The following is a 13,315-nucleotide window of genomic DNA, read 5'->3' on the forward strand; positions in this document are numbered from 1 at the left end:
GATATTTCATAGCATAAATCTACGTTCAATGGCAATTAAGAATGATACATGAGATCCGTAACCTGTTTCCAACAATCAGCAACTTGTTGGAATTTACAGTTTAAATTAATTGAATTTTAGCTAAGTACTATAACTCATAACCTTTTGTTATATATGAAAAAGCTAAAAGTATCCAATCCAAACACCCACCTAACCTGAATATGCATGTACATCATTTTTGTATTGTTTGTGTGGTTAAAAAAAAAATTATTACTATCTCTTCAACTCATCCAAAGATGAGATGGCATTATAATTAATTAGTGGAGGAGTAAGTTTACCTCTAACTTCAACATTAACTGTAGTTGTTATATATTAATAGATGGTAATGATACTTAATTAAATCTGAAAAAATGTTTCAACATATATAAGTCTATATGTAACTTCTCTTTTCCACTACAAAAAATCTCTTCTGTCATCAATTTTTCTTTCTTTACAGGTCAAGTTGAACAATTAAGACAATCCAAACTCTTGGCAGGGTCCTAAAATTGATTCGTTAATGAATAAACCTGTTTTAAACTCAACATGTACAAGTCTGAACTAATTAGACAAAATATTCCTTAACTAAACTCACTCCTAATCTTATACCACATGATTATCTTTGGTAGACATGACTCTTGCTTGGCTCCATAGGCTCGCTGACTGATCAAATAAAGCTCAATTAATTATAAACTGAAATTTATTATATTGACCCATGCACTTTACAGGAAGAAAGATGCATATCTTTAGCTTAAGATTATTTATTAGACCATACATACTTATGGTGTTGTAGTAAAAATATCCAACGTATAACTCCGAACAAGAAACAACCTTTCTTTTCTTTTATTTTTTTCTTTTACATACATCACCGCCACAGTTGACACACACGAGACCAAAATATCCACTGTCTTTGTCACCCCATTATTTATACTCCCAATGCTCTCCCCTTCCCACTATCACTTCACCATTTTTCCTTCCCCAAATCTCTGTAAAATGGAAGAAAAACCCATTTCCATTTCCTTCCTCTTCACTTTCCCGTCCATTTTCCTTTCCCTCTTTGCCATTTCTGTGTCTTCCACTTCCCCTCAATACCAAACATTAGTCTTGAACTCCCTTCCCAACTCCGAACCTCAGTCCCTCTCATGGGCTACCGAAGATTTCGAAGCCCAACTTTCCGGCGATGGGTCAAACCCGGATCCGGATACCACACTTTCTGTACAGTTGCATCACGTCGACTTAGTATCTCCTTCATCCTTCAATGCTACACCTCACGCTTTGTTCAAACTACGTCTCCAACGTGACGCTGCTAGAGCTAAGGCACTTTCAGATCTCGCTGCAGCTAATATCACCGTCGGCCGCCGCGGCGGAGGGCACCATGTTGTCGGCAGTAGGGACTTCTCTAGTTCTGTTACTTCTGGACTCGCTCAGGGTAGTGGCGAGTACTTCACGCGCCTTGGTGTTGGCACTCCTCCCAAGTATGCTTACATGGTGTTGGACACTGGAAGTGACGTCGTTTGGATCCAGTGTTCTCCTTGCAAGAAATGCTACACTCAATCCGACCCGGTTTTTGACCCGACTAAATCCACCTCCTTCCTTGGTGTTTCATGTGGGTCCCCTTTGTGCCGCCGGTTGGATTCTCCGGGCTGTAACCGCAAGAAGTGCCTTTACCAAGTTTCATACGGCGACGGTTCTTTCACCGTCGGTGATTTTTCAACTGAAACGTTAACTTTCCGTAAGACACGTGTAAACAACGTGGCCCTTGGATGCGGCCACGATAATGAAGGTTTATTCGTGGGAGCCGCCGGGTTACTCGGTCTCGGCCGGGGAAGACTGTCATTTCCGACTCAAGCCGGTCGGCGGTTCGGCCGGAAATTTTCTTACTGCCTTGTGGACCGCTCTGCTTCCTCTAGACCGTCGTACATAGTTTTCGGTGAATCAGCTGTCTCTCGAACCGCCGTGTTTACCCCACTCGTAAATAACCCAAAACTCGACACCTTTTACTACGTGGAGCTCACCGGAATCAGCGTCGGCGGCACTAGGGTTCCATCCATTAGGCCGTCACTGTTCAAGCTAGACGCAGCCGGTGATGGTGGGGTGATAGTGGATTCAGGAACTTCAGTGACCCGGTTGACCCGACCCGCTTACGTGGCACTGAGGGACTCTTTCAGAATGGGTGCTGCAAATCTGAAGAGAGCACCGGATTTCTCGTTGTTCGACACGTGTTTTGATCTGTCAGGGAAGACGGAAGTTAAAGTTCCGACGGTGGTTCTGCATTTCAAGGGAGCTGAGGTGTCATTGCCGGCGTCGAATTACTTGATTCCGGTGGACAGTGATGGAACATTCTGCTTCGCATTTGCGGGTACAATGAGTGGATTATCAATTATTGGAAACATTCAACAGCAAGGTTTTAGGGTAGTGTTTGATCTTGCTGGTTCTCGCTTAGGATTTGCTCCTCGTGGCTGTGCTTAAATTAATGACTCGTAATTGGGAGAATTTATTACCAAAAATCCCCACTTTTATTTGTTTGATTGCGTGCTTGGTTGGGGGTGGATTAGGAGAAGAGAAAGAAACATGATCAAATGTTGTATGTTTGTATTTTATGTGCTAAATTAATGTTGTAATACAGGATAAGAGATGCTTTGAAAGAAGCAATTACAACAATGTAGTGTAGATTGTTACTCAAAACGTGTTTCTGTAAGATGGACGAAGTTGATAAGTAGCTGCAAAATGTGCAGCGCTGCTTAATCTTGGCATTGCTTTATATATTATGTGCTCTGGTCGAGTATTGATTTTCTTGACGTTTCTTCAACTATAATATAGTAGTAGATGTTTTCCTCCAATGTCAGTGTAGAACAATAAATGAAACAAAGTGTTTGGTGCTTTAATACTTGGAAACATCAATATTTTGATAAAATCTAAATTTACCTAGAAATTTGTGAATTTGACCTTATTATAAGGAGAATTATTTGTCTAATATACTCAATTCTTGTGGGTGCATTTATGTGCTGTCCAAATTTCAGGGGATCGTATTTTTTTATTTACGTTTGCAAACAGGGAATGTTTTAGACGGTTTTGTTCAAACTTGTGACGCTGATTTAAACTCATGACATTATATTTTGAAATGAATTAACTAGACAGGATTAGATCAAAACTAAGTCATCCTACCAAAACTTGTGTTTTGAATTATGACCTCTTGGTTAACCAGTGTCCCTTGGGAGAATTGAGATTGAATTGTTGAATATGATTATTCATATGAGCCAAAGTATTTTGGTGTAAAACTTATGAATGGGATATGCCCAATGTACTGTAGTCTGATATATTATGGATGAATCTTGAGAGTAGGGAGTGACATTTAACACTCATATTGGTGAACTACTTTGGTTGCGCAGTTCATAGCTGCCATTGATGGTGCAAAGCCGAATAACAAACGGGGCAACCAGAACAATTGTTTTTCAAAAGAAGGAAATTTTGGAACAGGGGCTTTTTTACTAGTCAAAATTGAAGTCGTGAAGACCTAACTAATTTTGACACTTGAAACAAGATAGTATCTTTTTGTACCGTCACCACCTAAAGAGGAACTGATTAAAATCAAGCGTGGATCTACCTATTTGTCCATTTTCACGTGACTTCAATGCCAAATTTCCACTGCACCAAAATTAAGTACCAAATTTTATAATTAAAATGACTTGAGATTTAAAGATCTTCAGAAGGGATGGATACATATGCTACCGAACTAAGTTGTATACGCATATTAACAATTATGTCTGTGTTACCGGAAAAATCAGATAATAACGTTAGATTTTGTGTGTGGTTCTAAGTATATGCGATACAATTCGATATAAATCGTATAGAGAAATAGAGATACGTATATTCTTGACTATGAGAATACAAATAGTGGGCAATAAGAATAAATGAGATAAAGTAAAGCAAACACAAAGGGATATCTTTCAATCTGAGAAGTGATTTGTTTTTGTCTCTACCTTTTAGCTTACAAGGATTCCTCCTTTTATAGAAGAGGGTTATTACAAAAAATAATAAAATAAAACATATAGTGGAAGGTCCATGATAACTTGTCTCTTTCTTGATTCCCGCCAAGATTCTCTCTATTGGTGCGGTCGCAACGGCTCTTGTCTATGAGCTCGATACTGGCTCGAGCTCGTTACTGGGTTGGGCCTTTCGGTCTTGGCTCGAGTCCGACCTTCGAGATGGGCATCACGCATTTCCAACTTCGAAGTAGTGTCTTGCGGATCGATTCGGCCACGGGCTCGATAGGGTTATCGAGCCGACTCCTTGATCGACCTTCGGGCTTGAGGCTCGTTAGTACCGACTTCGGAGCTCACTCCCAAAAATCTAATTCCGACTTTTTAACACTCGAACTCGATCGAACGTAGGAAGACCGAAATTTATTTCGACCGTATACAGATAGTCCCCTCGTTTCTCATGAAGGATGCGGTGAGAATCGACGTGATTTTTAGTGGTTCGATCGGGTCATAAGCCGACATTTTCACAGGGATCGATTATGACGTATGTGATAGCTGTCCTATCGATTCAGCCTTTCAAGGTATTTAATGCTTGTTAGATGGCGGTCGGCCACCTGTGATATTGAACCGTCACAATGCGAGCCTATAAATAGCTCTTCCATCTATCGTTTACTTCTTTCACGCGTTCACTCCCCCAAATTTTCTCATCTTTTCTTCCTTTCTTGTTGCTACCAGAGTTTAGGTGCCGTCAATTTTTCACTTTTCTTTGTCTTTCTTCCTCCTATATCAATGGCCAAGACTTCAAAAACTTTACCTCAGAAGGAATAAACTTCTTCTTAACGGCCGTCCGGCGACAAGGCGCTGGTGGAGCCGTCCACCTATGACTATATCCCAGGCTCGTATACTCTAAAGATCGATTTTAAGGTTGAGAATCCTTCATCCGTCCCGGGTCGATGCGAGCACGTGTCGATGTATATGTGCTCTATAACGGAGGGTCATCTCGAGGCCATTAGAAAAGACTGTAACTGGGGTTCCGAGGTTGTGTTGCAAATTCCATCCCCCGAAGAGAGTGTCGTCACCCATGTGGAGGGGTTTTTAAGTGTTTACACTTATCCCTTCATATTGGATCCGGTCGTCCCGGTGATCATCAATTTTTGCAAGAGATATCAGGTCACCCTTGGTCAGATTCATCCCTTTGTGTGGCGTATAGTAATCCTACTTCGCTTCTTCTCCACCAAAGCCAGGGGGCTGGTTTTTACCCTGAATCACCTCATACGGTTGTATTGGCCTCAAATCTTTCGAGGATTAATCAGACTTCATCGTCGGGCATCGAAGGCTTTGATGTCGAGCATCGACGAAGACAAGGATCGGGGTTGGATGGGGCGTTACATCCGGGTGAGGACCCGTGACCTTATTCCGGAAGAGAAGATGTCGTTCCCCGAGGAATGGAATTTCGATCGTAAGTTGTTTTCATAAATAAGTTTTTTTTTTATATTTCTTCCCGATATATAGTTGACCCTTGGATGCCACAAGCGGTGCCCGACCTCGAGGATTAGGTTCGGAAGTTAGCCTCGACTTCCTCTTATGCCGAACGCGCTTGGCGTGATTTGGCTAAAGGTAGATGGGAAGCCAAGAACCATGGTAAGGTTTTATTTCTCGTTTCCTTCGAAGCTCTTTGTACTCCATTCGTTACCGATTTCCTTTCATGCAAGCATAACCAAGGATGCCGTTTTGAGGCCTTCGAGCGGTGAAGAAGGAACCAAGTCCCCAATCCCGAAACCAGGGAAAGACAAGAAGCGCAAAGTTGCCTCTCGATCAGAGGGCCCCAAGCCCGAAACTCGAAAGGCGAGGAGGAAAGCAATTGTCTTTTTGATTGACTCGGTCCAACGACTGAGAGAAGAAGAAGAATACGAAGAAGAAGAAGAAGAAGAAGAGGAAAAAGGAGGTGCTTCGGCCTTGGTGTCCCGATATGCCAGAGCTATCGAGGTCACCGAAGCTCCTGAACCGATGGCAGCTGTACCGGTCGGGGCTGATTCCGGGATCCCGAGTCTTGATCGGAACGCCCCGAGTGATTCACTTGGGACTATGACAGTGGGTTATTTGCCTTCTCTTCCCACCTTTTCTTAGGAGGCGTTAAAGGAAGCTCGAGAATTGAATACCCCCGATATGGGCGGAGGCTCTAGTGCAGGGGATCCCTTTCGGGATTGCTTTACCAGAGTCGGTGATGCTTCCGATATCGGGGACGCTTTTCTTCTACTGGAATAGGCCCAACGTTTCATTACTCGGGTAATAATTTTACTATACTTGGTTTCTTTGTTCTTTTTCCGAATTTGACTCGTGTTCTTTCCCTACTGTGCAGGCCATTAGTAGATTTCGGGTCGACCTTGGCCAGTGTGAGGTCGAGCTTCAGAAGGTCTCAGGGGAGAGAGACGCCTTGCGGTTTCTTTGCAGCCAAAAGGACGAGGCTATAAAGGACCTCCAAGCGGATTTGGCTAAGGCTCACGAAGAAGAGGCCGAACTTGACAAGCAGGTGAGCCTCGTTCTGTTAAAGTATGGGTTTGACTCGACTGTGAAAGTTAAACCTTCGTTGTCTCAGCTGCAGCAAAAGGTTGAAATGATCGGGTCACTTCGGGAAGAAGTCGATCAAATCAAAGCCGAATGTAATCGGTGGAAGGAGACTATCGATCGCATGGCTGTGGAAAAAGAGACCATTTTGACCAACTTATTATCGGCTGATGTCTAGCTTAGAAATGTAAAGCAAAAGAGTTTGGCTCAAGCTAAGAGGATCGATGAGCTTGAAGCCCAGCTTGCCGAGGCCAAGGCCGAGGTTGAGTCGTCTAAAATCTTGGTGGATAAGTCCATTGCCGTGTATTGGGCTGATGCCGAGGCTACTCAGATTGAGGCACGAGAGGCGGCAGATACTACCGACACCCAAGCACACTGGATTGCCGAACTTTCCAAATGTAGGTCTCGGAGGGAGACCCTTGAGGAGATACATGTTTGGGGGCTCGACCTTACTGAAGAAATAAAAAAGGCTAAAGAGCTCGAAGCTGAAGCTGAAGCCTTGGTTTCTGATGGCGATGATGATGACGATGACGGTAGCAAGAGCGGATCCGAGGGTGATCAGGAATATTAGTCCATAGTTATGTTTGTAATCATGTAGAAATTTTTGTATATAGACAACTTTGGCCGATTTGTGCAGACTTTATGCGTGCCTTTACAAATGTTTTCACAAGGATCTTAATAATTCAATCAAATTTGGACTTTGTAAACTCTATTATTGATTTGTTCGAAGTGACATAGCCCTTGGGCTTACTAGTTGAGTTAGTGATTCGATCTTGAAGAAATATAATCAACTTGCGTAATAGTTGAGTTGTGCTTTGCTTGAACTTGAAGTAAAAGTAGCCCGTAGGCTTTAATCGTCGAGTGAATGATTTGAACTCGAAATAATGTAGCCTGTGGGCATGATGGTCAAGAGAGTGATTGCTCGAACTCGAAATAAAAGTAGCCCGTAGGCTTTAATCGTCGAGTGAATGATTCGAACTTGAAGTAATGTAGCCCGTGGGCATGATGGTCGAGAGAGTGATTGCTCGAACTCAAAATAAAAGTAGCCCGTAGGCTTTAGTCGTCGAGTGAATGATTCAAACTTGAGTAATGTAGCCCTTGGGCGTGATGGTCGAGTGAGTGATTGCTCGAACTCGAAATAAAAGTAGCTCGTAGGCTTTAGTCGTCGAGTAAATGATTCGAACTCGAGGTAATGTAGCCCGTGGACGTGATGGTCGAGTGAGTGATTTCTCGAACTCAAAATAAAAGTAGCCTGTAGGCTTTAGTCGTCGAGTGAATGATTCGAACTCGAGGTAATGTAGCCCGTGGGCGTAATGGTCGAGTGAGTGATTGCTCGAACTCGAAATAAAAGTAGCCCGTAGGCTTTAGTCGTCGAGTGAATGATTCGAACTCGAGGTAATGTAGCCCGTGGGCGTGATGGTCGAGTGAGTGATTGCTCGAACTCGAAATAAAAGTAGCCTGTAGGCTTTAGTCATCGAGTGAATGATTCGAAGTCGAGGTAAAAAGTAGCCCGTAGGCTTAGCAGTCGAAGTGAATGATTCGATCTCGATGCAATATAGCCCGTAGGCATAATTGGTCGAATTTAACTTGATTCTGTTTGCATAATAAATCTCAAAATAGAGGAATTTTCCTTGGATATAAGATGCCGATAAAGAAGAGAACTTTCTTCGCACGTTATTACACGCTTGGGTTCGGGCCAATCTACATAAGCATGGTTCGTTTCGACCATTTGGCTCTTACAATTTTTCCTATTGGAAACCTGTTGTTGTGAAATAACTCTCTTGCATCTGAACTCGATGTGTTTGAGGGCCTAATGCCCCTTCAGTTATTCGAGGTCGATTGTAAAGAGGTCTCAGATATTGTTGTAAATGCAGCACGATCAACGGTTGCCTCATTAAAAACCTTGCCTAAAAACCCATTTGGGATAAAACCGGTCTAAGGAAAAAAGAGTGCAACGCATGCTTTCAAGCGAAAGATCCATCTTAGCCCTTGTTCGGACTTCTGTAGGTGTTAGTTTTGAAATATAAATGAATATGGAAAGGTCGTACCTTAGCAGTAGTACCATTTTAGATGTGATACATTCCAGCTGCTTGATAGTTGTTTGCCGTTTATAATGCCGAGCCTGTACGATCCCTTTCCGATGTTCTCGAGCACCTGATATGGTCCTTCCCAATTCGGTTCTAGTTTTCCTTCGTTCGGATTTTGGGTATTAATGGTAACGTTTCTTAACACAGTCCCCGAGCTTGAAATGGCGGAGCTTGGTTCTTCGATTATAATATCTTTCGATTCGCTGCTTTTGGGCAGCCAATTGGACAAGAGCAGCTTCTCGTCTTTCGTCCGATAGTTCGAGTTTGGTATTCATAGCCTCGTTATTTGATTCTTCCGTCGCGAATCGAAATCTGGCACTAGGTTCACCAACTTCGACTGGTATCAATGCTTCAGACCCATATACTAAGGAGAATGGGGTCGCCCCCGTACTGGATTTTGATGTCGTCCGATATGCCTAAAGGACTTCGGGCAGGATTTCTCTTCATTTTCCTTTAGCGTCGTTCAACCTCTTCTTTAAGTTTTGAATGACAGTTTTGTTCGTTGATTCGGCCTGTCCATTCCCACTGGGGTGGTATGGCATCGATAGTATCCTTCTTATTTTGTAGTTTTCGTGGAATCTTGTTACTTTGCTGCCAACGAATTGTTTTCCATTGTCACACACTATTTCGGTGGGTATCCCGAATCGGCATATGATATGATCCCAAATAAAGTCTATAACTTTTTCTCTCTTATTTTCTCGAACGCCTGCATTTCAACCCATTTAGAAAAATAGTCAGTCATAAATAAAATGAATTTGGCTTTACCTGGGGTCGATGGCAAAGGGCCGACGATATCCATTCCCCATTTCATGAACGGCTATGGGGATAGGACTGAGTGGAGTTGCTCTCCGGGTTGATGGATCATTGGTGCAAACCTTTGACATTTGTCACATTTACGAACAAATTCCTTTGCATCTTTGCCCATATCGATCCAATAATACCCTGCTCTGATTATTTTTCGAACTAATGTATCGGCTCCAGAGTGATTCCCGCAAGTACCCTCGTGCATTTCTCGTAGGATGTAATCGGTATCTCCTGGACCCAAGCATACTGCCAACGGTCCATCGAATGTTCTTCGGTACAGCGTTCCGTCCGAAGCCAACGTGAATCGAGCAACTTTAGTCCGTAGGGTTCTAGAATCTTTAGGGTCCGATGGGAGTTTTCCGCTCTTTAAGTATTCAATATACTTATTTCTCCAATCCCAGGTTAAGCTTGTAGAATTTATCTCGGCGTGACCTTCTTCGATTACCGATCTCGAAAGCTGAACAACATTCCCCGAGCCCAAGTCATCTACCTCGACCGACGACCCCAAATTCGCAAACGCATCGGCCTCATTATTCTGTTCTCGTGGAACATGCCGTAAAGTCCATTGTTTGAAATGGTGCAAAGTGACAGGCAGTTTATTTAAATACCTTTGCATTCTTCCTTCTCGAACTTCGAAAGTTTTGTTTACTTGACTCACCACCAGCAAAGAGTCGCAATTGGCTTCAATGACTTCTGCTCCCAAGTTTCTAGCTAGCTCGAGACTTGCAATCATAGCTTCATACTCGGCCTCGTTGTTAGTCAACCTGATAGTTTTAATAGATTGCCTAATAGTGTTACCCGTGGGTGGTTTCAAAACTATGCCCAGCCCGGACCCTTTCACGTTCGAAGCCCCGTCCGTAAAAAGGATCCATACCCCCGATGATGTACCTGATTTCAATAGGAGTTCTTTTTCGACTTCGGGTACGAGGGTTGGCATGAAATCGGCCATGAAGTCTGCTAAAATTTAAGACTTGATGGCCATACGGGGTTGATATTCGATATCGTACCCACTAAGTTCGACAGCCCATTTGGCCAGTCGGCCTGATAACTCGGGTTTGTGCAAAATATTACGAAGCGGGTAAGTGGTTAACGCGCATATGGGATGACATTGAAAGTACGGCCTTAACTTTCTAGAGGCGCTTATCAGTGCAAGTGCCAATATTTCTAGGAGCGGATATCTAGTTTCCGCTTCTCCTAAGGTTTGACTCATATAATAAATGGGGAATTGCGTACCTTGCTCTTCTCGAACTAGGACACCGCTTACGGCGACTTCCGATACTGCCAAGTACAAACAAAGTTTTTCGTCTGTTTTTGGAGTGTGAAGTAGTGGTGGGCTTGATAGATATCGCTTTAGTTCCTCTAATGCTTGTTGGCACTCCGGGGTCCAAGCAAAATCGTTCTTCTTTTTGAGTAGAGAGAAAAATTTGTGACTTCGATCAGATGATCTTGAAATGAACCGGCTTAAGGCTGCAATCTGACCTGTTAGCCTTTGTACGGCCTTCACACTGTCCACAATGACGATGTCTTCGATGGCCTTGATTTTATCGGGGTTAATCTCTATTCCCCGATGTGACACCATGAAGCCGAGGAACTTGCCCGAACCGACCCCGAAAGCACATTTTTCGGGATTGAGTTTCATGTTGTATTTCCTCAAAATTTCGAACGTTTCCTGCAAATGGGTCAAATGGTCCTCTGCGCGCAGGAATTTAACTAGCATGTCATCAATATAAACTTCCATTGATTTTCCTATTTGTTCTTCGAACATTTTATTTACTAGGCGTTGGTAAGTAGCCCCTGCATTCTTTAGCCCGAAGGGCATCACATTATAACAATACGTTCCATATTTTGTGACAAATGAAGTCTTTTCCTGGTCCTCCGGGTTCATCTGGATTTGATTATACCCGGAATAGGCATCGAGAAAAGTGAGGATCTAGTGGCCGGCCATGGCATCGATCATGCGATCGATGTTGGGCAGCGAAAAGGAATCTTTGGGGCATGCTTTGTTCAAATCCTTATAGTCCACACACATTCTAAGTTCGTTCCCTTTTTTAGGCACTACAACTACGTTGGCTAACCATTCGAGATATTTCACCTCCCGAATAGACCCTACTTTGAGAAGCTTGGTTACCTCGTCCTTTATGAATGCGTGCTTTCCCTCGGACTAGGGTCTTCTCTTTTACTTCACCGGTCTGAACCTGGGGTCCAAACTTAGCTGATGCGTCGTTATGTCCGGAGGGATCCCTGTTATATCTAAATGGGACCAGGCAAAACAATCGATGTTATGAATAAGAAATTGAACAAGTTTCTTCATGAGTTCGGGGCTCAACCCCGTTCCCAAGTAAACCTTTCGCTCGGGCCAGTGCTCGATTAATGTGACTTGCTCTAGTTCCTCGATTGTTGATTTGGTGGCGTCGGAGTCATCGGGAATCATGAAAGATCGAGGGACCCTTTGATCATCATCCACTTCGATTTTCTGGTTATCTGGCTGGGTCGAAGCCGATGTCTGTGATTGCTATTTGGCGTCCCGTTCTCCTTTCGAGCCCGATCCTTTTATCGGCGAAGGTGAGGACATTGGTTTAGCTTCCTCAACGGCGAACATTTCCTTTGCGGCTGGTTGTTCTCCGTACACCATTTTGACACATCTCGATGTCGAGAATTTGAGGACCTGGTGTAGGGTCGAAGGTACAGCTCTCATGTTGTGGATCCATGACCTTCCGAAAAGGGCGTTGTATCTCATATCGCCTTCGATCACATGAAACTTTGTTTTCTGGATGGTTCCGGCCACGTTTATTGGTAGGATTATCTCGCCTTTAGTGGTTTCACATGCCATATTGAACCCATTTAGAACCAGAGTTGCGGGTACGATCTGATCCTGTAGGCCGAGCCGCTCTACTATCTTCAATCGAATGATGTTGGCCGAGCTACCTGGATCGATTAACACATGCTTAATTTTAGTTTTATTCATGAGTACGGATATTACCAGTGCGTCGTTATGAGGTTGGATGACCCCTTATGCATCTTCATCATCAAAGGACAAAGTCCTCATGGGTGCGTAATCTTGAGTCCGAGATCGTTTTTCCCTCACAATCGATGTTTTAGTGCGTTTAAGCACTGGTCCCTGAGGGGTATCGATGCCACCGATGATCATGTGAATGACGTGCTACGGTTCTTCTTGCTCGTTTTGCTTGCTGAAATCCCAGTTTTTAAAATGGTTCTTCGCCCTATCACTCAGAAATTCCCGAAGGTGCCCTTTGTTAAATAAGCGGGCTATTTCCTCTCTTAGTTGCTTGCAATCTTCCATTCTGTGGCCATGGGTACCATGATATTCACACGTTTGATTAGGATTTCTTTGTGTAGGATCGGTCTGCATGGGTCGAGGCCATTTAGTGTCTTTGATGCGTCCGTTGGCCGACACGATAGCGGATACACCAACGCTGAAGTTATATTCTGATAATCGAGGTGCTTCTATAGGATTGGCATATTTATCGAAGCCGCTCTTACTCATAAGTCCCCGAGAATTTTGCCCTCGATCAATCGTTCGATTGTTCTAAACTGTATTGCGTGTTGAACCGTTGTTCACCCGATCTGCGACGTACGGTCGATATCGGTCTCTATTTGACCTTTGTTCTCTATCGATATCCTTTTGGTTTTTAGTAGCTGTCCTGTTCTGATGCACGGGTCCGTACGGAGCTCCCAACTGATCATCCTCGACCCTAATTTTCAATTGGTATCGGTTGTGTACATCTGCCCAAGTTATCGCTGGATACTCGATCAAATTTTGTTTCAGCCGATGTGATGCTGTCGAACTTAGCTCGTTCAACCCTTGGGTGAAAGCTTGTATGGCCCAATCGTCTGTGACCGGTG

General features: G+C 43.6%; 1 protein-coding gene and 1 pseudogene across 1 annotated transcript; both read left to right on the top strand.

Moving 5' to 3' along the window:
* The window catches only part of LOC142173638 (ATP synthase subunit alpha, chloroplastic-like), a 312,381-nt pseudogene that overhangs the window by 168,097 nt on the left and 130,969 nt on the right, over positions 1-13,315 (top strand).
* Positions 908-2,808, top strand: LOC107772515 (aspartyl protease family protein 2-like). The gene has a single exon (XM_016592017.2). It carries the CDS (start codon positions 952-954, stop codon positions 2,482-2,484), a length of 1,533 nt encoding a protein of 510 aa, XP_016447503.1. The 5' UTR covers positions 908-951; the 3' UTR covers positions 2,485-2,808.

This window comes from Nicotiana tabacum, chromosome 19, assembly GCF_000715075.1.
Source record: "Nicotiana tabacum cultivar K326 chromosome 19, ASM71507v2, whole genome shotgun sequence".
Classification (NCBI taxonomy): Eukaryota; Viridiplantae; Streptophyta; class Magnoliopsida; order Solanales; family Solanaceae; genus Nicotiana; species Nicotiana tabacum.